Source organism: Anguilla rostrata, chromosome 9 (genome assembly GCF_018555375.3).
Source record: "Anguilla rostrata isolate EN2019 chromosome 9, ASM1855537v3, whole genome shotgun sequence".
Taxonomy (NCBI): domain Eukaryota; kingdom Metazoa; phylum Chordata; class Actinopteri; order Anguilliformes; family Anguillidae; genus Anguilla; species Anguilla rostrata.
In genome coordinates, this window is record NC_057941.1 from 52,405,687 (window position 1) to 52,431,646 (window position 25,960).

The window sequence follows — 25,960 nt, forward strand, 5'->3', positions numbered from 1 at the left end:
CGGGAGTGGATTTGGCTCGAGACCTAGCCACCCAAGACGGAACCTCCCATATCATAGCACAACATCTTCGTATTAGCTACAGCCAACGTTTTTTGTTTTTTTTTAATGGTCTGAAGGGGGAATCAAAACTTCTAGTTCTGCAATTTTCCCTATCTCTCTCTCTCCTGCCACCAGTTCTGCTGACACATGCTTTCCTGTCATGTGAGGAATTTTTTGCGGGGTTTATCGTGTCGCTCACTTTTAAGTGTTGGTCCTTCGGACAGAACTGAAGACCACGGCTCTGCACCAAGCAGGCTGTAAATACAGTCCTGGGGACGTCAGTGTATGTTGGTTCTCAAACCGACCACAATCACAACCACTGGATTGTAACGAGCAAGATCTGGTTTAATTATAGGTCAGCTGTTGAAAGGGGAAGGTGCTGCGTCATGTTTGAGTCACGTCAGTAGCACGAGGTGTGGGGTGGGGGGCAGGGAGAACGTGCGCTCACCGCTGTGAAGGGAAGTTACCCCCAAAACACAACTGATGATCAGCAGAGGTGTCTGGCACCAAACATCAAAGACTCAGGCCAATAACCTCTCCGCGGGTTACTGTAATAGTAATCTCACAGAGCTCATTATGTAATAAATGTAATTTTATAGTGCACAATAAACCACCATGAGGGGAGAATCAAAAACAATACATATTGACATTCAGATCGTGTGCCAAATATTTAAAAATGAATTAAAATGCCCCTCTTTTAAACGCATTATAGTCCAGAATTTCAGTAGATTCCTGAAAGAAATCTGGACTGTTTAAAGGCGAGAGTTTAAAGACCCTGTGCAATGACTTGTTTCTTGTAGCCTATTTGAAAAGGGTGATTATGAGATGAAGAACATTATTGTAACCTACTTTATAAACAGGATAATAATTATGTGTGGTTTTGAAAAAAGCGCCATGGCAAATGTATAATGATCTTTATTTGGCACAGTTTTTTTTCGCTTCCCGGAGAACTTAGGCCATGGCGTTATCGAGTTGCTCCTCTTCGGGTAACAAGACCTTATTCTAAGCAGGGAGCACGCGCTGTAAAAGCTGCCACCCGCACTAAACCGCGAGTCGTCAAATTTAGATAACTTGTCAGGGGAGGAGTGTGAGCGCGGCTCGTGCTGGGCAGAGGCGGAAAAAAAAATATGAAAAATTTCCACTGCACCTTTCAGCTCTACTCGTAACCTTATCAGCGAAACGCAGAATTCATAAACTGGTGAAAAGGAATATTCCTTCACGCATCGCTGCGGTTTGCACTTTAGCCTTTAGTCTCACTGAGCGATCACACGATTGCGCCGACACGTTGGTGACGTTGGCTCGGGTTCAAAGTGGTCCAAAGTAATTAACCGGGTCGTATACTTAGCAAAGGTGGGGTCTTCAGGCCGTTTTGCAGTAACACCCGCGTGTGGGCTCGTTGTTATGCCCAGTTCACGTGGTACCCTTCGCTGCGTTTTCAGTTCGAGCCCCTTGTCGTTTGCCCTGTTTTTAAGACCGCTGCGAATGAGCTGGAATCCATTCCGTGTAAAACAGACGCCTTTTCCCCAGATGTATAATGCAGATAGCAGACAGCGCCCTGAATAAGTATTTGCCCCCTTCCCGATGTCCTCTGTTATTGCATATTTGTCACACTGAATGTTTTCAGATCTTTAAACAAAATTAGTTGTATGAGATAAATGGTACCTGAGTAAACACAAAACACGTTTTTAAATAATTATTTTCATTTATTTAATGAACAAAGTTATCATTAATTGTTCATTAAATAAACAAAATAGGCATTTCAAAAATGTTTTGTGTTTCCTCAGTTTTCCCCTATCTAATATCACATTTTGTTTAAAGATCTGAAACCATTCAAATATACAGTAATAGAGGAAATCAGGAAGGGGGTAAATACTTTTTAACAACACAGTATATTAGCAGAGTGCCCTAAAGGGGTCTTCTGTTTTTGAGTCTTTGAGTGGTGCACGTTGTCTAACGCCTGGGCAAATCACAACAAACTCCGCTCGCAGAACTGGACCCGATGCTGTTATATAACAGAAACAAAAACACTCGGGAAGTATCGGCTGTCTTCCGAGAGCAGTTTGCGATTGCACGGAAAAGACAAGCACGGGCCACACGTCCTTTGAGATCCGAACCATCAATAATCTAAAACAAACACTTACATGCAGGCGTGAGTCAGAAGAGTTCACACTGCCAGGAGGAGGGAGATGGATGAAGTCCTGACACTACACTCAGAAAAGAAAAAAACTATGAAAAAGTGCCTATTCAGGTACAAATGCTTATCACTGGGGGTGGCAATCTATAAGTCCATAAAATCGTACCCCTAGCCATCAATGCATAATTAATTTGCACCTTTATTGCTTGTACAAAGTACTTATCAGGACCAAAATAGAATATTATCTTATTTTCCGGGAACATTTGCCAAATTTGTTCCCGAAAGAACAAAAATATACATCCAATGTACCTTTATTTTTGAGCATTTATATTTTAGTTATTGCTGTAGCTTCTAGCTCGTTTTTTTTTATTCCCCGTGTCAAACTGTTGCCCAAACACCAAGCGAAACTCCATTAGCCTATCCCAAAAAAGAAGTCTTTGGAAGACCATAATCTTCACTCCTTTCTTTCTTGTTTCCAGAAAACAAACAGCCCGCTTTGGCATTAGGTCAAGGTGAAGCTCTGGGATTTAATACAGCAGGTCTTTGAAAGAAAAACATTCGGAAAGCCGCTGTAATCGCTTGGTGAAGGTTTTATCAATCACTCAAGGACAGCAGGCCGTATGGCCCAGCGAGTAATCTGAGTAACGCAGTGGTCTTCCTCACGTCCCTGAAGTGTATCATTATGGACCTTTGAGTACATTTCTGATTGCGATTTTGCCAGCATGATTGTCAGGAAGTTTGATTTCATTGGGTGCCCCCTGACTGTGTAAAAACCTGACTTGCAGTGCCCTGTTCTTCCCTGTGGAGTCTACCTATTCAAAGCTACAGATTTGTCCCAAATTTGGTATTGTCCCATATATTAATTATCACTCATATTGTGTGGTTTGTGGGGGGATCTTGAATATTCAGACTACAGAATACCGTACTCTCGGACTACACACGCATGCCCAGGCTATGCTTTAGAAGAGTCCTGTTTGCACCTGCATCTTAGATTGTGACAAATGTCGGAGACATCCAACTTCCCCCTGGACTGCCTGGACTGTTCGTTTACCTGGGGGGGGGGGGGGGGCTGGGGGTGTGTGAATGTGTGTATGCGTGTGTGTGCGTGTATGTGGTTGCGTTTATATGTGGGTGTATTTGTGTTTCTTTGTGGATGTATGTGTTTGTGTGCGTGCGTGTATGTATGTACGTATGTGCTTTTGTGTATGTGTGTGTGTGTTTGTGTGCATGTGAACTTTTATGTGAAATGAATTAAGCATAAAATCAAATTGTAATTTGAGATGTAAAAAATCTGTCCACTCTACTGTCTCCCTCTCTTTCTCTCTATCACCCACCCCCTTTCGTGGGTTAATATTTAACTCTCACCCTCTGATATACATATATACTCTGATGCTGTGGATTGATCTTGCTCACTCTTAGCATCCCTGTATTTTTTCCTGCTCGCATTTCTCTCCAGTTTCTCTCTCTCCATTTCTTAGCATTATTCTGGGACTCCCGCTGTGTCTGGGCGAGCGACATCATGGCTGAGTTTAGAGAATGGCTCTGGGCCCACAGGAACTATTTCCTTATCGTCCTGATACCCCTACTGGCCCTTCCACTACCACTGGTCATCAACACATCGGTGAGTATGTGCATGTGTTTGTGTGTGTGTACGCTTTCATTGTGTTGTGTGTGTGTGTGTACTCGTATACGGTTTTCTAATAAAGCACTTCGAGCATTCGGAAAAATGCTACATAAATGTAATGATTAATTCACTCATTCATACAGCGCATGTGCACGTATGTATATGTTTTTGCATATTTGCATATGTTTTTGCGTATATGCATATTAGTGTGTGCGTGTGTGTGTCTATGTTTGTATACAAGGGTTTCAAACTCCAGTCCTGGAGGGCCACAGTCTCTGCTGGTTTTCGTGATTTCCTTTGTGTTCAGCAGCCAAACTAGGCCTAGGAAACAAGGTGTGCATAAACCAATCTATGTCTTAAATTAGCAGTGCAGGAACACATCAAAAACCAGCAGACACAGCAGCCCTCCAGGGTTATAAGTTTGAGATCCCTGATACGCTAAAATACCTGTGTGTGTGTACATATTTGGTATGTAGTTCTATGTGTGTTTTTACATGTTTGCATGTGCGTGTGTGTACGTGCATGCATGTGTGAGTGTGTGTGCACGTGTGAGTGTGTGTTGCTTAGAAAAACTGTGGGTAGTTGGTATTGCAGTATTTGAGTAAATTTCCCTCAGATACCAGCATAAAGCCCCCAGAGTAGGACCTTTCAGATAAGCCTTATTCTCCCAACTCAACAGGAGGGATGTATCCACGGTAACCCTGTCAAACTGCCCTTCACACGTTAAGCCTTTTCCCCGCTCAAAATGTGTGGGTGACCGTGTTTTCCCTCCAGGGGGACTCCTTAATGTGAATTAGATAACCCCCCCCATCAGTTAAGAGTTTTCAGAAGCTGTTTCCTAAGGCTACCAGATCAGCAGCGAATCTTCGCCGACGCTCCCGGTTACTGACCTTGCACGAGTGGAAAGTTTTCTCTTTTCGTTTTCTTGGCACGAGAGGGTCATTCGGGCACACCTCGAGACCATAAAACCTCCGAAGTAGTCCTGCAATAAAAAATACTTCAGCTAAAGATGATTGTTTACCTTTTGATTATTTGAGCTGAGTCACACTACCGTTAAACTCCAGAACTGCTTCAGTAACACATCCAGCCGTATAAATGGATCACACATGAAAATGTGTTCTGTGTGAGTCCCTCTGGATGACAGCGTCCACTTGCCACGGTCTGACATAGGAATGAACCTGCAGTGTGTGTGTGTGTGTGGGGGGGGGGGGGGGGCTCTGTTAGAAAACAGAATATAAATAATTGGATGGACCTAAAAAAATGGACCTACCTGTGTGTAGACCATCATTCCTAGCACAAAGCAAGCATCCTTTATTTTGGGCGTGTGAAGATTAGCAGGGACAGTTTACCCTCTGTTCTCTCGGTTTTGGCGATGTCTCATTTCTACGATTAGTGGAACACTGGCACGGTGGTGAAGCGAAAGCATCGTTGTCAGGTCAGATTTTGGGGGTGCGGTCGCTGTACCCCCCTGCCCCCCCCCCACCCAGCCCAAATGAGATTCACTTCATCTCGTGCAAGACACCCAACGCCCCTGCGACACATCCGCCTCCCGGTGTTTTTCTTTCCGAGGGTGCGTGCGGTTTACCTGGAAATGGCCCGTCCAGTTTCGGGTGTCAGCCTCTTCTCCTGCCCCGTCAGGAACAGAGGAACCGGCCCAAACAGCCCTCGCACATCACTCACAGAAACCCAGCCACCTGTGACGGGCTGTGAAGTTCTGTTTGTCTTGGTAAGGGAAACCCCATTTGCTCCAAGGCAGTGGATCTCCCACCCCTCCCCCCATCTGTGGTCAGCAATATAGACTTTCCCCCAGATCCGCGCTTTGCATGGGCACACACTACTGCTGCTGGAGCGGTTAAAACCTCTCCCCTTACAGGAAAGCATGATCTCACCTTCCCTTCTGCACACCCAGTGAAATCATATATTTTTCTGCAACGTTTACAAGAAATGGCCATCATCTATCACGCTTCGTTTCGCTTGTTCGGGTTTATATTTTTTTAACGCGACATTTGATACAAATCTGAAAAAGTGATCGTTGTGTAGACATTGAGAAGACTTAGCTCTTACCCAGAATGCCGTGCGCTCAATCGCCTCATGTAGCTGGATGTTTACTGAAGCAATTCAGGTGAAGGACCTCACTCAAGGCAACAGTGGCAGTGTCTCACCAAGGACTTGAACCGACAACCTGAGAGTCATAAGCCTAGCTCTCTAATGATTATGTAACACTGACAATGAATTTACAGATGAAGGCACACCTCTATCAGCTATTGCCATACAGTCCAGAAATGATTCCATTGCATTAACCCTTGTTGAAGAGTAGGTTTTTTTGGAATGTTTTTTTTTTTTTCAAAATTCTGAACCAGTGTTCTAGAACTCCACTGCACTCAGTCACCAGCAGTGATTGTGACATCAGCTACAGAATATTCAGTTAAGAAAACTAGAGTAAACAAAGTATTCAAACAACGCTTCCACACATTCAACCACTTGGACAGCTCAGGTTCTTCCTCTGTAGAGGAACAGAACAAGCAAAACAAAACAAAATGTCCTCATAAAACGTAAAACCACTGAATAGTTTGCAAAGAAACTGCCATCTGAAAGGGAGCCTGTCTCACTTCCTGTCTCACAGGAAGCGAAGGGGGGCTATGCCATCATCCTGATGGCGCTGTACTGGTGCACAGAGTGCATCCCCCCCCCGGCCGCTGCCCATCGTGCTCTAGCATATGTCCTACTGACCCCTGGGGTCAGTTCATGTCGTTACTGCTCCGGTCAGTCTATCATGTACTGACCCTGACTGGTCAGATTCATGGGTCAGTTACTGCATTACTGACCCGAACTGGGTCAGATTACTGGCAGTTACTGACCCTACTGGGTGAGATCATGGGTCAGTTACTGCACTTACTGACCCCTGAACTGAGTCAGATTAATGGGTCAGTTACTGCACTTACTGACCACAGAACTGGGTCAGTTATTGCACTTACTGACCCCTGAACTGGGTCAGATTCATGGGTCAGTTACTGCACTTACTGACCCCTGAACTGGGTCAGTTACTGCACTTACTGACCCCTGAACTGGGTGAGATTCATGGGTCAGTTACTGCACTTACTGACCCCAGAACTGGGTCAGTTACTGCACTTACTGACCCCTGAACTGGGTGAGATTCATGGGTCAGTTACTGCACTTACTGACCCCATACTCCCCCCCCCCCAGGTGTGCATGCATTACCTGAAGGACATCAACATGCTGTTTGTGGGGGGTCTGCTGGTGGCCGTTGCCGTGGAGAGCTGTAACCTGCACAAGCGCATCGCCCTCAGGGTGCTGCTCCTCGTGGGCGTCCGGCCAGCCCTGTAAGAGCCCCGCGTTTCTCCCTCTCTCTCTACCCCCTCTCTCTCTAACCCCTCCCACTTCTCTCTCTCTCCCTCTCATCCCCCTCTCCGCTCATATGGCACAGGGGAAGGGGAAAGGTTAAGGATCTGTTCTCAGATCGGCTGATCTAGCTGTTCCTGCAGGTTGCTGATCGGGTTCATAAGCTGTTCTCAGATCAGCTGATCTAGCTGTTCCTGCAGGTTGCTGATCGGGTTCATGAGCTGTTCTCAGATCAGCTGATCCTGCTGATCCCGCTGTTCCTTCAGGTTGCTGATCGGGTTCATGCGCTGTTCCTGCAGGTTGCTGATCGGGTTCATGAGCGTGACGGCCTTCCTCTCCATGTGGATCAGCAACACGGCGACCACCTCCATGATGCTGCCCATCGCGCACGCCGTGGTGAAGCAGCTGAGCGACACCGAGGAGCAGGCCGACGCCCGCGAACTGGGCCAGGCCGGCCGCGACAACCAGGCCCTCGAGCTGAGCGAGCTCAGAGAAGGCAAGCAGGCCAAGGCAGCCCAGGGCAAGGGTAGGCCTGCCTTCTCCTCCTCTCTTCTCCCCCTCTGTTATCGTCTCCTCTCCTTTACTCTCTCCTTCTCTCCTCTTATTTTTCCCTGCTCTTTCTCCTCCTCCCTTACTCCTCTTCTACTTTCCTCACCCTCTTCCCTCCCATCCCTGGTGACCCCGCCTAATCTGGGTGGGGTCGGGGGGGGGGGGGGGGGGGGGGGGGGGGGGCAGACTTGTGGATTGGATTAGACAGAGATATGTGCAGATAAGGCCCAAATCCTTTCTCAGAACAGTTCAGTAGCACACAATAAAGAAAAAACACCCTGTCAATGACTGACAGGTCTGTAAGGAAAAGAGGGCGGGGCTAAGGGTGGGGAGGGGCGGGGGAAGGAGGGTGACCTCATTTACACCGGCCCAAATGCTCCACTGACAGCTGGAGAGCTAGACAAGTAGCCAGGGCCAGAAGATGCAGCAATGATCCATAAACTTTCCGCAAATGCCCTTCATTTGACCTTGAACTTGCGTTTGGCATTCTCCTAATTATCGCTCCTGCATTTCATATAAATACAACCACACCTGTGTGATGCACTGCGGGGGGAGTAATAAACTTATGATGTTGCCCCCCCCTCCCCCCCCCCAGTTGAGACGTGCTCTGTGGAGGATGGAGAGAGCGAGGCTGAGCGGCGGAGGAAGGCCAGGGAGGAGAAGTACAAGAGCCTGTCCAAAGGCCTCAGCCTGTGCGTGTGCTACTCCGCCAGCATAGGGGGAACGGCCACCCTCACCGGCACCACGCCAAACCTCATCCTCAAAGGCCAGCTGGACTCGTGCGTGTCCCGTCCGCTGCTACACCCACACTGTAAACTCTAAGCCAGTGTTCTAGAACTCCGTTGCTTTCGGTTAGCAGTAGTGATTGTGACATCAGCATCGGAATGCTCAGATAAGAACATTCTAATCACATATTTGTGATCTCGTGCCTTAAAGGGTTAACAGTGCAGTTTATTGTGACATCATTACAACACACAGTAGTGATATACCATTATAATTCAGTGTTTCAATGTAACACCATTACAATGAAGTGTATCAATGTAACACCAGTACAATCACCATTTGAAAACGCTCCTTTAGATATCTGAGAATTAAATAACAATTATGTTGTGCAAACAGATGTTTCTTCTAAACTTCTGAGTATTGGGCAGGATTTTTACTTTATTCAAGAGGGCAAAAGTATTTTTATTGAATGTATTTAAAATAATGATGCATCAGACCAAAATAACTACAAAAAGCAATATATTCAAGATATACCCTAACAATAAAAATATGCATGCACTATAATGTCCATACAGTATAAGGACATGTCTCTCTCACTCACTACCGCCCCCTGCAGCCTGTTCCCGGGAAACAAAGACGTGATAAACTTCGCCAGCTGGTTCGCCTTCGCCTTTCCCAACATGCTGATGATGCTGGTCTGTGCCTGGCTCTGGCTGCAGTGCATGTACCTGGGGTTCAAGTAAGCTCCGCCCACATGCACCTGTCTCCACCCTACCCCTCTCCACCTTCACCTACTGCTCTTCACCTCCACCTCTCCACCCTACCCCTCTCCACCTTCACCTACTGCTCTTCACCTCCACCTCTCCACCCTACCCCTCTCCACCTTCACCTACTGCTCTTCACCTCCACCTCTCCACCCTACCCCTCTCCACCTTCACCTACTGCTCTTCACCTCCACCTCTCCACCCTACCCCTCTCCACCTTGTGACTGACTGACTCCCTCCACCCTTGCCAACTGGCTGACTGAGCACCTGAATCGCTGACTGGTTAACTGGTTCATTGACTGGTTGATTAATTGACTTCCTGATTGGTCGATTCCCTGCTTGTGCTAATGGTCCACTGATGGATCAGATGAACTGATTGGTTGATTGCCTGATTGTGTTGATGGTCCACTGATGGATCGGATCGCCTGATTGGTTGATTTCCCCCGCAGCCTGAGGAAGTCGCTTGGCTGTGGCCTGCAGAACGCCAGAGACCACGAGGCCTACCAGGTGATGCGGAACGAGTACAGGAAGCTGGGCGCCATGACGTACGCCGAGGCCAACGTCCTCGCCCTCTTCAGCCTGCTGGTGGCGCTGTGGTTCACCAGGGAGCCCGGCTTCATGCCCGGCTGGGCTAGCCTGCTCTTCAACAAGGGAAACCAAACGTGAGTCCCAGAGGTCTACATTACAGCTGGACTGATCGACCGTGTGTGGTCTACATTACAGCTGGACTGATCGACCGTGTGTGGTCTACATTACAACTCTACCGAATGACTGTGTGATGTCTACATTATAGCTGCACTGTTTGACTGTGTGCGGTCTGTGTCTGACCGTGTGGTCTGTGTTTGAGTGTATGTAGTCTGTGTCTGACCGTGTGGTCTGTGTTTGACCGTGTGTAGTCTGTGTTTGACCGTGTGGTCTGTGTTTGAGTGTGTGTAGTCTGTGTTTGACCGTGTGGTCTGTGTTTGAGTGTGTGTAGTCTGTGTTTGACCGTGTGGTCTGTGTTTGAGTGTGTGTGGTCTGTGTTTCACCCTGTGCGGTCTGTGTTGCAGGTATGTGACGGACAGCACGGTCGCCATCCTCGTTGCCCTGCTGCTCTTCGCCCTGCCCTCCCAGATCATCAGGTCGCCATTGGAGAGCCGCAAGGAAGGTGAGGCCCGTGGTGGAGCAGCTTTTGGAGATGACTGTCTGCACCCCTCACACTCTGGAGATCACATCCGGGGGGGGGGGTCCCAGAGATTAAGCTAGGGTGCGCTCCATTGTGATTTGTGAGAGGTATAGCGTGACCTTCTACTTGCTCTCTCTCCCACCCTCCCTTCTTCCCATTCTCTCTCTCCCCCTCTCTCTCCCTCCCCTTCCCCTTCTCTCCCTCCCCCACCCTCTCTCTGCCAATCCCTCTCTCTCTCTCCCTCTCTCTCTCTCCCTCCCTCTCTCTCTGTGCAGGTGGGAAGGTGAAGGCCCCCCCAGGGTTGCTCACCTGGCAGGTGGTGCATGAGCGCATGCCCTGGAACATCATCCTGCTCCTGGGGGGCGGCTTCGCCCTCGCACATGGCAGCGAGGTGAGGGGGGGGCAGTGGGGTGTCTGAGGGGGGGGGGGGGGCAGTGGGATGTGTGGGTTTGAAACGACTGGCTGTTCAGACGCAATAGAAGGAGTCATGTAACCATGACCACAGCGTTGGCACGGTGGTGCAGTGATGACCCTTCTTGTGTGTGCAGAAGTCGAGTCTCTCGCTGTGGCTGGGGAACAGCCTGACCCCGCTGCAGAACATCCCTCCGTTCGGCATCTCCGTGCTGCTCTGCCTGCTGGTGGCCACCTTCACAGAGTGCTCCAGCAACGTGGCCACCACCACCCTCTTCCTGCCCATCCTCGCCTCCATGGTAGGTTCCGGAAAAATTCTGCCAGTAGTCCCGCTTTCTGCGTCTGTGGTTCGGCTCCCAGATTCTGGGGCCTGGATCATGATCCTGAGACTTGTGTGTGTGTGTGTGTGTGTGTGTGTGTGTGTGTGTGTCCTCCAGGCCATTTCCATTAAGATCCACCCTCTCTACGTCATGCTCCCCTGCACCATCTCCGCCTCCCTGGCCTTCATGCTCCCGGTTGCCACGGCGCCCAACGCCATCGCCTTCTCCTACGGAAACCTCAAGGTCATCGACATGGTGAGGACCACCCCGCCCCCTTCCGACACTTTTCCCAAATCCGCACCCCAACTTCCGACACTTGGCCCGGTTTATATTAGAGCAATCCAACAGCCAATAAAACCCTTCCCTTCCTGTGTAAAACTTTAGGACGGCCATAGAGGACGTCACTGCTGAGCTCAGCTAGTTTGCTGCAATCACGGGTACAAAAGTCAGCAACAAAGTCCAGACGGGGTTCGTAGGGTCCACATTCACAGGACCCCCCCCCCCCTTGGATCAGTGCCCCGCCCCCACCCCAAAACACATTGACTGAGTGGATTCACACTGACTCTGAGTTTGCAGCCCATTAGATGTGCCCATTGTGTCTACCTTCCCCATAACATTTTGTCTGGTCTCTCTCACATGAGGTATTTCACCATAATATATTCGTATTAGAGTCAATCTTTACAGCAGTTCATACTGATATATTATACGTAACCATGGCGAGGCCAGCATGATTGACATGCGAGTTCCTCACCACACAGTGCTTCTTTATGAAAGTCATAATTCACGGTTCTCGTCCTTCCCTTGGTGCAGGCAAAAGCAGGCTTCATGCTCAACATCATCGGCGTCTTCACCATCAACCTGGCCCTCAACACCTGGGGAGCAGCCATGTTCGGCCTCAACGAGTTCCCGTCCTGGGCCAACGCCACCATGACTGGGCCCTGAGGGGGGGGGGGAACCCCGCCCTCTTCACCATGGAAACCTGACGGAGAGGAAGAGGAGGATGAGGAAGAGAGGAAGAGGGAAACGGAAGGGAGAAAGGGAGGAAGGGAGAGAGGAGGAGAGGAAGGGACAGAAAGGAAGGAGAGGAGGTGAAGGAGGGAGACAAAATGAGGAGAGGGGGAGAGAGGGAAAGGCAGAGAGAGAAATAAAGTCCCAGCGTGAGAGAGACTGAAAGTGAGAGAAAGTGTGTGTGCGTGTGCATGAGTGTGTGATAGAGAAAATGAGAGGAAGAAAGAAAGCATCCCCACCCACATCGTGACCCTCTCCCCTCTTCACCATACTTCGCCCTTAGTATTTATTTTATTCTGTATTTATTTATAATCTTGATTATTTTTTTCAGCTGGATGATACAATGTGCTTCCCTCTGCATGTTCTTAGGGAACCAATAGACTGTAGGCTCTGGTCCCAGGTGGGACACAGATTACCGCTACACAAGCAGAAGGCTTCAGTTACTGCTTCAGCAAAAACATCCAGCACCGCTCATGGGTTGTGTGCAAAAACTAAAAATAAAAATGTATGTTCCGTTACTCCCTCTGGATGAGCTTCTGCCAAAAGGCTAACCCAACCCTCAATCAGAGGATTCTGATGGGCAGAGCACTGACCACTGCCTGGCCTGCTCCATCAGATAACAGTGTGCTGTGGAGAAGATAGAGCACTTCCAGGCCTATCTGGGCCATGCGCGATATGCCATTGGTTTTCAGCCATCTTTGTCAGGGTTGAGTAAATAAAACGTACACAGGGCGCTCTGCCAGATCTTCAGACCCAAAAGTCTTATAAATTTGGTGATCCTTAGATCACCAAATATGTTTGAGAATGTTTGAAAATGTGAAAACTTTGCCCTCAACGTTTGAGACATGCACTTTAATGCATATGCAATTTATATTGTTTATATTGTCTGTTTTTTTAGGTTGTTATTTTTAATGTTGGTTTACTACCAGCAAAAAAAAAAAAAAAAGAACTCCTCTAACACATTCTGGTTTCTTATGTCCGACTACTGTAAGATCAAAATGCCCAGAATTTCACACTCTTTGTGATGTTCTGGAAGGAAAAAAGCTTTATCACAGTATACAAACAGTCATGTTTGTGCTCACCATGAAACTAATGTAATGAAAATAATGTTTTTTTTTATTTTACATTTATATTCAAATGTGTTTTTGCATTGTTTCTACTGTATTAAATGCTCACTTTGAAGATATTTATGCAGTGGTGCCTGTTTCTGACTGTCATAATAAGCAAGGTTTCACATATTTAGCAATAATGTCCTTGCCATAGCTTCACACTTAGCCACACCAAACAGGTTTCTGAAACATAATTTTTTGCTTCATTTCCGTGGCATAAATTCATAAATTCTGCAAAGATCAAGGGGAGAAAAGGGGACTAAAAGCTGTACGTCCACTTTGATTGGCTGTGGTAATGAACCCAATCCGGTTCTGTATCCGTCCATATGAACGTTACATTTACATTACAGGCATTCAGCAGACACTCTTATCCAGAGAAACTAACACAACTTTTTACACAGCATTGACACTGCATCCATATGTACAGCTGGACGTACACTGGAGCAATGCAGGTTAAGTGCATTACTCAGGGGTAGAACGGCAGTGTCCTACCTGGGAATCGAACCTGGCTGTGACCTTCAGGTTACAAGACCAACTCCTTACACATTACACTACACTGCTACCCTTGAACCTCTGAGTGGAAGCAGAACACTTTCTATTCTTAGTGAGTGATGTAATGTGGAACAGCTCAGTGAGCATGCTCAGACTGCACTGGTCGCGATCAATCAAAAGCGTGCTGTGTGAACACGCCTGGTGTATGAGTGTGTGTGTGTGTGTGTGTGTGTGTGTGTATGTACGTGCTTGTGCATGTGTGTGTGTGTGTGTGTGTGTACGTGCTTGTGCATGTGCACGTGTGTGTGTGTGTACGTGCTTGTGCATGTGCACGTGTGTGTGTGTGTGTGTGTGTACGTGCTTGTGCATGTGCACGTGTGTGTGTGTGTGTGTGTGTGTGTGTACGTGCTTGTGCATGTGCACGTGTGTGTGTGTGTGTGTGTGTACATGTGTGTTGTGTGTGTGTGTGTGTGTGTGTGTGGTGTACGTGCTTGTGCTGTGCGTGTGTGTGTGTGTGTGTGTGTGTGTGTGTACATGCTTGTGCATGTGTACGTGTGTGTGTGTGTGTGTGTGTGTGTACGTGTGTCTTCCTGCGCTCGTGCCAAACTCGATGTGGCACATGAGGACAGGTGAAGTCTGGAGGGAGAGGTGCCTGTGGAATCCAGCACAGAGGTGCAGAGTGGGGACCTGCACAGGGCTGCGGGGCACCGTGTCATTCTAAGAGCTGCTATAAAACTGGAGCAGCCCCAGGGCCAGGGAGAGATGACTGACGTTACTCTATTAGCCTTACACAGGGCTGTGTGTGAGAGTGAGAGTGTGTGTGTGAGAGAGAGAGAGAGAGAGTGTGTGTGTGCGTGTGTGAGAGAGAGAATGTGTGTATGAGTGTGTGAGAGAGAGAATGTGTGTATGAGTGTGTGTTTTCGTTCTGTTCTTATTCCCTCAGTCTCCTCCCACTCATGATTAAATGTTATGTTATTAAGTAGCTGCTGGGTTCACTGTAAGGGTAGAAAAGGAATTTACCTGTAGTTCTCTCTCTCAGTCTCTCCTCCCTCCCCTCCTCTCTCTCTACCCATCTCTCCCTCTCTTTCACTCTCTGCAGTAGTTTCTGTCTCTTTGACACTATATAAGTTAGCCTGAGAACACTGACTGCACAGAGAGAAGACTGACTGCACAGAGAGAAGACTGACTGCGCAGAGAGAAGACTGACTGCGCAGAGAGAAGACTGACTGCGCAGAGAGAAGACTGACTGCGCAGAGAGAAGACTGACTGCGCAGAGAGACTGACTGCGCAGAGAGAAGACTGACTGCACAGAGAGAAGACTGACTGCGCAGAGAGAAGACTGACTGCACAGAGAGAAGACTGACTGCGCAGAGAGAAGACTGACTGCGCAGAGAGAAGACTGACTGCGCAGAGAGAAGACTGACTGCGCAGAGACCGCTGCTTTTACAAAACCACGGATTCGCAGGGACCTGCACAAACTCTATTTGACAGTGCCACGTCCCGTCTCAGATACCGGCACAGGACATCGACAGGACCCCATCCAACCGGGCCCGGCCAAATCTGACCCAACAGGACCCCATCCAACCCGGTCCGACCCAGCCCGGCCCAGCCTGACCCGATCCGGCCCATCTCCCAACACCCCACAGTGAGGTAGGAGACCCGCTCCACCCTCACACTCTCTCACAGGTGAGCAGCCAGCCGCACACACCTGCCCCGTTACCTGTCCGCTTCACCCCCGGGGGCAGTCTGACACTTCTGCGGACCGCACGTAAGCATGGGTCTGCCTGGGGGCTGTGTGGAAGGAGCGGCGTATGCACAGGCTGCAGATCACGTCCGCGCTGATGTCGCGTACCTCCCCAAGAATTTAAAAGCGCGTAGTTAGCAACCAGTGCCAGCAAACACCGCACAGATGATGATTGGTTGACTGGTGATGTGAGGTGCTATAACGGTCACTCGTATACCTCGTTAGTTAACTTCCTGTTGCGAATTTTAGAACAAAAATGGAGCAGTTAGCCGAAGAGGTCTGACTTCTTTCTAGAAAAATCATTATTGCTTCAGAATAAATCAGAATTTATTTGGCTAGCTCTCGTACGCCGGGCAACATTACTAGAGGTCTAAAACCTGCACACTGACGCAGGGGAGACAGCGGTGTGCAGGCTGAGCTCAGGTGGGGTTTACATTCCAAAGGCAGAAGGTAAAGCGCACCTGAGCTTCAGGTAAAGCTCCCTCAGGGACAGGGAGGCGCTGCCCTGCAGTTTGTGCATGCTCTGCGGTTTGTGCATGCCCTGCTGTTTGTGCATGCCCTGCGGTTTGCGCATGCCCTGCAGCTTAGTGCATGCCCTGCAGTTTGTGCATGCCCGGCAGTTTGTGCATGCCCTGCGGTTTAGCGCATGCCCTGTGCTAAACCGCGGGTAAAGCATGCTGCGGTCTGAGAGACACAGGCGGGTGAAGGGTGGGGTGAGCTGGGTGGCTCATTCACCTGTGGCCGTCTGGTGCCAGTCGTGTGCCAGGCTGCAGGTGTGTGTGATGCTCTCTCCTGCACCTGGACAGGTGTGCTCCAGAGAGACTCTACAGGCTGCAGGTGCTGACACTGGGGCAAGGTGCAGAGATCTGAGCAGGGTCCTCCACTAACCCCATTCTGAGTATGCACAGCAGTGTGTGTGTGTGTGTGTGTGTGTGTGTGTGTGCGTGTGTGTGTGTGTGTGTGTGTGTGTAGTGTAGGTGTGTGTGTGTGTGTGTGTGTGTGCGTGTGTGTGTGTGTGTGGGGAGGTCCCAGGTTCCCAGCTGTCAGTGCTGCAGAGATCTCTTTCTTCAGAGGCCTGTTCTGACAGGTCCCCACAGGGGCTCTGTGCCACAGCCTGGGCGAGCTCTACGATGCGATTGGCTGCTCTGGCTAAACGTTTGGCAGATCACGGTTTTTGCCGCAGAGTGAAGAGAGGCTGTTCCACGGCTCATCGGTCAGCAGTGAGCCGTGGCGACCCTTCAGAGAGACACGTGGAAACCGAGCGCAAACGAAACCTCACACCCCAGGAAAGGGAAAGATGTATAAAAAAACGCTCCTCACACACAGTTCAGATCTTACGGGATATGGGCACGTGAGGACCAGATCAGAACCTTCCCTGCCCAACTCTTTAACTGTTGTTATTTTGATTCTAATTTCTTTTCATTATCGTCTTTGCTTTTTCTGTATTGCCATTTGCCCAGTTTTATTATTATTATTATTAACTTATTAACAGCACAAGGGCTGTGCTGATTGGCCGATTGTGCCAGGGCAACTGTGCTGATTGGATGATTGTGCATGGTGCTCCACGATTCTTAAATAGCGCCGGCTGTTTCTTGAGTGAACTTATTTTTAAAGGAGAACCATAAACCCCCCCCTTCAGACGGACAGGCAGTCAGGCGGGCGGGACGGCAGGAGGCGGCGTGCGTTTCCCAGCATGCCTAGCTGACACGGCTTCGTTCCTCCGCCGCGCCCCGTCGCCTCTGTGTGGCGTGGCCAAGCGGCGAACACGCGCGGCACGAGTCTCTCCGGAGCTGACCTCACGCAGCGGGGGGGGGGGGGTGAGGGGGAAACGCGGTCAGGATGCAGGCTGTCAGTTCCAGCATCCAGTCACGCCCGCCCCCCGCCCCCCCCACAAAACGCTTTTACGTGTATTTCTCCCTCAGTGGGCCAAAAAGTTCAGTCTGAACAGTTTGCCTTGTCATCCTCACAGATGATTGGTTGGTGTGCGCAGGGGGCAGGAACATTGGCTCTGATAGGTTGGCGGGGTCAGGGAGGGGTTACATATTGCAACGTATCTAAATTATGTAATTGGCCTCGTTACTGTACTTTTGACCATTCAGCAAATTCTCTTATCCAGATGAAAATTACATGGGTTATATTTTTTTAAAGACAATTAATTTTTATAGCTGGATATTTAACTGAAGCAATTCAGGTTAAGTGTTTGTTACTCAAGGGTATAACTGCGGTCCCTGACCAACCTCCTCCGATCTGTGTTCCCTCCTTTTCTCCAGGTTCAAGGCTCACCATGGCAACCGACCCCCCCAGCTCAGCCCTCCCCCCTGGGGACTTTCAGACCCCACTGACGCCCCCCCAGACATCGCCAGCCCCGCCCACTACACACCTGCAGGTAACCCACCACACTGCCCAGCCTGGGGTCAATGGGTCAATTATTACTCTTTTAAAATGCAGGTAAAACACCGGTAAAATTCTGAAAAAACACTCCTGCAGGGCCTATGAGAATTCGCAAGGAAATACGTGCCTGACCATAACACACAATCATATGAAAGGAGTTTTGTTCTGATTACTTGGTAAAATTTTAATTTTAGAGAGCAGTTTTTCCACGCTTTCAGCGAACAGGACTGAAGGGACGTCTGTTCTGCTGCAGTGAAGCTCTGTTCCTGCAGGCTAGCTGCCAGTCAATGTCGTACGATAAGGCAACAGCTTTAGCAGGTTTGCTTGGCTGACTGCTCCCTGGTCTGAACTGTGTCTCTGCAAGCTGGAGGAGGGAACCGACCACTTCCTGCCGAGAGACAGCGAGGGAACCGACCCCTTCCTGCCGAGAGACAGCGACCTCTACGGGCTGGAGGTCAGACCGCAGCCAATGGAAGGAGAGGGGGAGGTGCCAGGCCAGGGGGAGGGGCCAACAGAGCACGGAGGTATCCACTCATACACCTGGCAACTCAACGACGCGGGTGACACTGCCCGCCAATCATCCCACTGGCCACACCCCTTCAACTGCTTTGGAAGCCTGGGGAATCCTGATACGACCCCTGTCACTCACCAACATCCCATCCAATCAGAGAGCGACCCTGAGGTCCTCCCTGTGACTCATCTATACACTGACCAATTAGAGGGCTGTAATCCCTGGGATCACCATGGAGAACGTCCACAGGACCTCACCCTCATGGTAGGACACATTGGGCGTGGGGCTGGGGGAGTGGGGGTGCATAGGGGGTGGAGCTATTTGCACAAGCATATATTCAGGCATTGCTTAGATTTGTGATTTAATATAAATGCATGTTGATGTGTGTGCGTGTGTGTGTGTGTGTGTGTGTGTGTGTGCGTGTGCATGTGCGCGTGCACGTGCGCGTGTGTGTGTGTGTGTCTGTGTGTGTGTGTGTGTGTGTGTGTGTCTCCAGCTCCCGGCAGGTGTGTACTCAACAGGCAGCCACTTGCCTGAATCTCACTACACCCTCCAACGCCTCAACCCACAAGCCGACCAGGACCAAACACAACACGCACTCTACCCCAAACCCCTCTACTCCTACAGGTACATCTACTGACACTCTACTCCTACAGGTACATCTACTGACACTCTACTCCTACAGGTAAATCTACTGACACTCTACCCCTACAGGTACATCTACTGACACCCTACTCCTACAGGTACATCTACTGACACTCTACTCCTACAGGTACATCCACTGCACTCTACTCCTACAGGTACATCTACTGACACTCTACTCCTACAGGTACATCCACTGACACTCTACTCCTACAGGTACATCTACTGACACTCTACTCCTACAGGTACATCTACTGACACTCTACTCCTACAGGTACATCCACTGACACTCTACTCCTACAGGTACATCTACTGACACTCTACTCCTACAGGTACATCCACTGACACTCTACTCCTACAGGTACATCTACTGACACTCTACTCCTACAGGTACATCCACTGACACTCTACTCCTACAGGTACATCCACTGACACTCTACTCCTACAGGTACATCTACTGACACTCTGCTCCTACAGGTACATCCACTGACACTCTGCTCCTACAGGTACATCCACTGACACTCTACTCCTACAGGTACATCTACTGACACTCTACTCCTACAGGTACATCCACTGACACTCTACTCCTACAGGTACATCTACTGACACTCTACTCCTACAGGTACATCCACTGACACTCTACTCCTACAGGTACATCCACTGACACTCTACTCCTACAGGTACATCTACTGACACTCTCTCCTACAGGTACATCACTGACCACTCGCCCACAGCGTACATCCACTGACACCACACACACAAGACACACTGACACCACCACACAGACACACTGACACACAAACACACACAGCACACACGCACACGCACACACACACACACTCGCACACGCACACACACAAGCACACGCGCACACACACACACGCACACACACACACACACACACTCACACTCACACTCACACTCACACTCACGCTGACCTGGTGCTGCCTCTCTCTGCAGCATCCTCATCTTCCTGGCTCTGAGACACAGCCGGACGGGGAGTCTGCCTGTCAACGAGATCTACAGATTCATGACCCAACACTTCCCCTACTTCAAGGTAAACCACACTACAGTCCCATAGAATGCACAGTGGAGCATTTGCATACTCGTTATTGTAACTAGTTCATCCTGGATATCAGCGTGTGCTTGCAAAATAACTAGTGTAATTTGCTTTAGTCAGAGTTAGCCACTCCAGATTTTAGAGTGGTCCAGGCAGATTCATTAATTAATCTACAATAAATTCTGCCGGTTTTGCGTTATATAGCTAAACATCTAGCTGTTAGGTAGGACTGCGAAGGTGATGATCAATAACACGTACCCCAGCAAGCTAGTTCTGAACACTAGAAGCACTAAAATCATAGACAAAAAACGTGCTCTACAAATTAGCTTCAAATGCAGTGCTAATTGAGCCAGCTAATGTTAGCTAGCTTACACCCGAGCGGTGACAGCTCACTCACCTGGATAATTCCACCTCGCCACAAGTTCTGCTCAGTCTCGCTCCCGAGCCGATCCCCGTTAATTATCCTCCTCCCCTGTTTCCGGTACCTTGGACGCCTTGGAGGCTCAAAACGGTAACGCTGTGGTCCTCGTTTAGACGATTTTTCATATCGAACCTCGTTCGTCTCCACTGTGGGATTGATCTTTGTGGTTGTAGGCCTAGCTAAGTTCCGTTGTAGTTGTCTCGCGCTATGGACTCCCCTTACGCTACCTCACTTCCGGGTTTTGCACCTCAATTTAAGTTCTCAAGTGTCTGCTGACTTGGATATCCAGCTGTAATCATAAAGCATCGATCAAAATAAAATAAAGTTTGAGCTAAAAGTTGCTCATCCAAGCTCAAGCTTGGGCAGCTGAGCAAAAAAACAGAATCATCTCTGAAACGTGTTTGTGCGAGAGAAGCACTTCATATTAAGTTAAAATTAATGACAGGTGTTGATTGATCCAGGAGTCTGCCTCTGTGGCCTAAGGCATATTCTGTCTTGCTTAGAAAAAAATATTTCTCTCATATTCATACTTTCTCTTCTCTCATTTATTCCATGTGTTGGGAAAGTGCTGTTAGACTTCCTTTCAGCTTTGTGAGCTCTGCAAGAACTTAAAAATTTAAAAAATTAAAATTAAAAAAAATATTTTGCCTGGATCATAAGAAATATGTTCCTTACATTGTGCATTTCATTGCTGTGTTGTAAACCTTTACAGCAGTTATCCTAAGATACCAAAAGAGATTAAAAAACATTTCTCAGTAGCCCAAAGGAAAAACAACACACATGGGTAAAGAACAGCCTTATTAAAAAGAACCCCACCCCCAGAGTGAATGGCTGCTGTTTTCCCCCCAAACCCTTGTGTTGGCACGCACAGTGACCCAGCCCCTAGAGAAAGAGCCCCAATGCTGGGAGCTGTGGCTCCCCTCCAAACTGCTGTAACGTGAGTCACTGGGGCTGGAGGGGGGAAGGATTCGGCTGACGGACATCTCATTAAACAGGACGGGAGGAATCCGAGGGAATTAGACCTGCTGCATCAACGTGACAGCCATGAGCGGGGGGGGGGAAGAAATCAGGGGGAGAGAGAGAGAGAGAGAGAGGGAGGGGAGGGGAGGGAGGGAGGGAAGGGAAGGGGGGGGACAGGGGAGGGAGGGAGGATGGGGGGGAGAGAGATTTTTTAAATTGCCGTTTTACTGATGTTTTGTATCTTGATGTTTCAATGTTGTTTTGAGGAGAGAAATAGAGACAGAGAGAGAGAGGAGAGACAGAGAGATGGACAGAGAGTGAGGGAAGGAGGGAGAGAGGGTGATAGAGAGCTCAGACTGCAGGCAGAGGGCATTGCACAGGCCGTCCTTCGGCACTTCCCCCACCCCCCTCTCAGCCACCAGCCACAGGTGCGTGTGACTGAATCACCATGGCAACGAGCCGAGAGCTCTCTGACCCTTGACCTGCCCCCCCCCCCCTTCCGCAGACCGCCCCGGACGGCTGGAAGAACTCCGTACGCCACAACCTGTCGCTGAACAAGTGCTTTGAGAAGGTGGAGAAGCGGAGCGGGGGCGTGGCCGGGGGCGGGGCCGGAGGCGGGGCCGGGGGCGTGGCCGGGGGCGGGGCCTCGCGGAAGGGCTGCCTCTGGGCACTGAACCCCGCCCGCGTGGAGAAGATGATGGAGGAGCTGCACAAGTGGCGCCGCAAAGACCCACTGACCGTGCGCAAGAGCATGGCCCACCCAGGTGAGTACAGCACACAGGAGAGTACAGCCCAGCCAGGTTAGTACAGCACACAGGTGAGTGCAGCCCAGCCAGGTGAGTACAGCACACAGGAGAGTACGGCCCAGCCAGGTGAGTACAGCACACAGGAGAGTACGGCCCAGCCAGGTTAGTACAGCGCGGCCAGGTGAGTACAGCACACAGGAGAGTGCAGCCCAGCCAGGTTAGAAAGCCCGGCCAGGTTAGTTCAGCACACAGGAGAGTGCAGCCCAGCCAGGTTAGAAAGCCCAGCCAGGTGAGTACAGCACACAGGAGAGTACAGCCCAGCCAGGTTAGTACAGCACACAGGTGAGTGCAGCCCAGCCAGGTGAGTACAGCACACAGGAGAGTACGGCCAGCCAGGTGAGTCAGCACACAGAGATGAACGGCCCAGCCAGGTTAGTAGGCTGCCAGGTGAGTACAGCACACAGGAGAGTGCAGCCCAGCCAGGTTAGAAAGCCCGGCCAGGTTAGTTCAGCACACAGGAGAGTACAGCCCAGCCCGGTGAGTAGGCCTGGCCAGGTTAGAACAGCACACAGGATAGTACAGCACACAGGTCAGTAACGCACACAAGACAGGTGAGCACAGCACACAGTGTGCGTTGTCTCTACGTTAAATATATGTTCTCTCAGCGTTAAATGAACATCAAATCTCCAGATTAAAGGGTGTTCCTCTCCCCCCAGAGGAGCTGGACTGCCTGCTCAGTGATTGGCCAGAGAGACGAAGGCTTGGCCCCTCCCACTTTCTGAGGGGGACCCCCGGTTTCCACAGACACCCCTTTCTGCCCCCGCCCGTGTCCACAGGGCCCAGCCACGGCCTGCGGCACACCCTCCAGGGTCCCACCGTGGGCCGCCGCTCCTCCCACCCCCCCCAGTCCCCTGGGTGCTTCACTTACCACCCCCCCAACAGACTGGAGCCCCCCCTCCCTGTCCACAGCACCCCGACCTACGGCGCCGCCCTGCTGGCTGATCCCTGTGGCTCCAGAAATGCCCTGGAGTTGCTGATGGAGGGGGCGCTGGGGAGTGATGTGGACACCCTGAAACCCAGCATCACACACCTGCCACTGCACGGTAATAATAACCCAGCATCACACACCTGCCACTGCACGGTAATAATAACCCAGCATCACACACCTGCCACTGCACGGTAATAATAACCCAGCATCACTCACCTGCCACTGCACGGTAATAATAACCCAGCATCACACACCTGCCACTGCACGGTAATAATAACCCAGCATCACTCACCTGCCACTGCATGGTAATAATAACCCAGCATCACTCACCTGCCACTGCACGGTAATAATAACCCAGCAACACTCACCTGCCACTGCACGGTAATAATAACCCAGCTCACTCACCTGCCACTGCACGGTAATAATACCCAGCACACACACTCACGTATAACCAGCATCCAACGCACTGCGTAATAATACACATTACTCACCTGCACTGCAGTATATACAGCATCACACACCTGCCCTGCAGGTAATAACCAGCATCACACTGACCATGTAATAATAATAATAATAATAATAATAATAATTTGATTTGCAGTACCAAACTGAAGAAGAAATTAATGGATATAATTAGGCAGTTGAGCACCACCTGGCTGCAGTGAGTCTGCTGGCCCTGTGACCCTCCAGGGGCGGAGTTTGGGAGTAAAAGGTGATTTTCTCACCTGACAGGTAAGCTGTGGGAGGAGGTGAGGGATGACAGTCTGGCTAAGGACTCCCCAGCGGCTGCCACGGCCTCTTCCCCCTGCCCCCCCACGCCCAGCCCCTCCCTGCTGGATGGGTACCGGGGCAACTGCCCCCCCCACGGCCAGCCCCTGTCTGCTGGACGGTTACCGGGGCAACTGCGCCTCCACATGGGAGAAGGAGGAGCAGACCCTGATGGACCTGCGTGTCACCGCGACCTTTGACCCTTCAGAGGGCGGAGCCAGCTGCTTACCTGCCTCTGGAGACACGGCCATAGCACTGCTGTGAGAAAACTGACAGAGAGCTCTCACTTTCCCACTATCTCCCTCTCTTTCCCTTTATCTCCCTCTCTTCCCTCTCTCGTTCCCTCCATCTCCCTCTCTTCCCTCTCTCTTTCCCACTATCTCCCTCTCTCCCTCTTTCCCTCTCTCCCCTTCTCTGCCCTCTCTCTTTAAGGACCCCTAACTGACTGAATCCCCAAACGTCATCACGGCATCCAAAACTGGGGGCCCTTTTTGTATTTTTTTTAAATAATGTATTATTATTTTCTTTTTTATCATTATATCACAATTTTTTAAAACCAAAAACATTATATTTTGGTAGCCTTGTCTGTAACGTAGAAGTGGCAGTGTAAAGTAAGCAGGGTTGTTACCAATACAGAGGGGGTCAGTGACTGGCTGATACAAACAGGTCTCAGATCCAGTGGCTGCAGTAAACACATTCACCCACTAGATGTCAGTACAGTATTACATTGCATCTGACACACCTGCAAACGGTGCCACACTTACTGTTTTTTTCTTTTTTAACACAGGATGTCTGATAGCATTTACAGTTTTTTTTACATGATGAAGTTTCCAGTATCAGCAGAATTAAAATATCTCTACCGCTACACTGTGGATTCTACGCTAAACATCTGTCAGGGAGCTGACGCAAAGCTTTGCTTTTTACTCCTGAATTTCCGGTAATCATTAAGGCACTTAAAGAAAATGATACACAGAACAAAATAGATTTTATAGCCTAATATTTGTCATATTTTGTTCTTAGAAATGCATAAGATAACAATTAAAAAGAGATTAGTCAGTCGGATATGTGAGATCAGTCCAGCGCACTTGGCTATATGGAACCAGACTACTCAAAAACTGGACTAACGGTTGTTAACGGTTGACTCCGCCTGTTAGTTCCACTGTTTCTATGACACCCGCATGTTCTATAATAAGTGTGACAAAAAGACACCAGGCAGTTTTTTTTTCTCCAAAAAAATCCACATATATATTTATATTTATTGTTTTTCTTTCTTTCCCAGACTGTCCAAAACTTTACATGTTTTTTTCATTGTTTTGTTTTAAAATAATTTTACAATAAACACATTTATCATAAATAAAGGTGCTACACTTTTTTTATAGACTAAAACATTATCCGTAAGAACGATTTTAGTTTCCCCCCCAGGTTGAAAACAAAGAAATCCACTCTTCTTTCTTTTTTTTCCTTTTTTTTTTTTTAAAGTTGATTTTTCTTGAAAGAACATTTCCTACAGAGCAGTATGAATACGGGGATCGACACACGGTACGTCTTCGGAAAACAACGCGATCTGCGAGGTGTACTAACAGCCACACACGTCCTCTTCACCGGGATGTGATCAACAGACTCCTAGCTTAGTTCTACAAGCAGCATCATTGAAATCTACCAGCTTTTTTTAAATATAAAATGCTAAAACCATATATGTAATTCCTCTGTTTTAACAGTAAAAAAGACAACACAAACCCAGACCAGGAATATTATTAAGGTTATTGTTTTTGTTTTATCTGATGATGATAATCGAACTTTTTTTTTCTTTTTTTCTTTGCTGAGGCTAGACGGATTCCTGGGTTTCCCTTTATAATCCCGTGCAGTGATTGGGTGCGTTCGTGTCGCGCGACTGAATGGCGATGAAGCGAATGCAGAACGTTCTCGAAACGCCTCTGCAACATTGCCACAACGTCACGCGGTGGTGTTACAGCGACGTGACAGGAACGTTTCTGCAGCGTATATACGCCGCATGTGCAACGTTACAGGCAG

The 25,960-nt window shown here is 49.3% G+C and overlaps 2 protein-coding genes and 1 long non-coding RNA gene across 6 annotated transcripts; 2 read left to right on the forward strand and 1 right to left on the reverse strand.

Moving 5' to 3' along the window:
* Positions 1–25: 25 nt before the first annotated feature.
* LOC135264145 (solute carrier family 13 member 2-like) lies at positions 26–13,283 on the forward strand. Of its 3 annotated transcripts, XM_064352850.1 has the most exons (12): positions 26–3,794; positions 6,421–6,502; positions 6,964–7,138; positions 7,457–7,683; positions 8,302–8,485; positions 9,046–9,168; positions 9,643–9,855; positions 10,243–10,340; positions 10,634–10,749; positions 10,907–11,068; positions 11,207–11,344; positions 11,900–13,283. In XM_064352850.1, exons 1-12 carry the CDS (start codon positions 3,693–3,695, stop codon positions 12,029–12,031), a joined length of 1,752 nt encoding a protein of 583 aa, XP_064208920.1. In that variant the 5' UTR covers positions 26–3,692; the 3' UTR covers positions 12,032–13,283. The 3 variants fall into 3 exon arrangements, with proteins under 3 accessions (XP_064208920.1, XP_064208918.1, XP_064208919.1); XM_064352849.1 differs by lacking the exons at positions 26–3,794; positions 6,421–6,502 and having other exon boundaries at positions 6,706–7,138; XM_064352848.1 differs by lacking the exons at positions 26–3,794; positions 6,421–6,502 and having other exon boundaries at positions 6,700–7,138; positions 10,907–11,344.
* Positions 11,184–20,926, reverse strand: LOC135264155 (uncharacterized). 2 transcript variants are annotated; one of them, XR_010332615.1, is made up of 4 exons: positions 20,444–20,912; positions 19,925–19,993; positions 11,841–12,068; positions 11,184–11,316 (listed from the first exon to the last, which is right to left on the reverse strand). It is a non-coding gene; the product is annotated as an uncharacterized LOC135264155 (long non-coding RNA). The 2 variants fall into 2 exon arrangements; XR_010332614.1 differs by lacking the exon at positions 11,184–11,316 and having other exon boundaries at positions 11,727–12,068; positions 20,444–20,926.
* LOC135264149 (forkhead box protein N1-like) lies at positions 18,023–25,204 on the forward strand. The gene is made up of 5 exons (XM_064352857.1): positions 18,023–18,971; positions 19,947–20,043; positions 21,933–22,191; positions 22,890–23,276; positions 23,894–25,204. Exons 1-5 carry the CDS (start codon positions 18,715–18,717, stop codon positions 24,127–24,129), a joined length of 1,236 nt encoding a protein of 411 aa, XP_064208927.1. The 5' UTR covers positions 18,023–18,714; the 3' UTR covers positions 24,130–25,204.
* Positions 25,205–25,960: the final 756 nt, after the last annotated feature.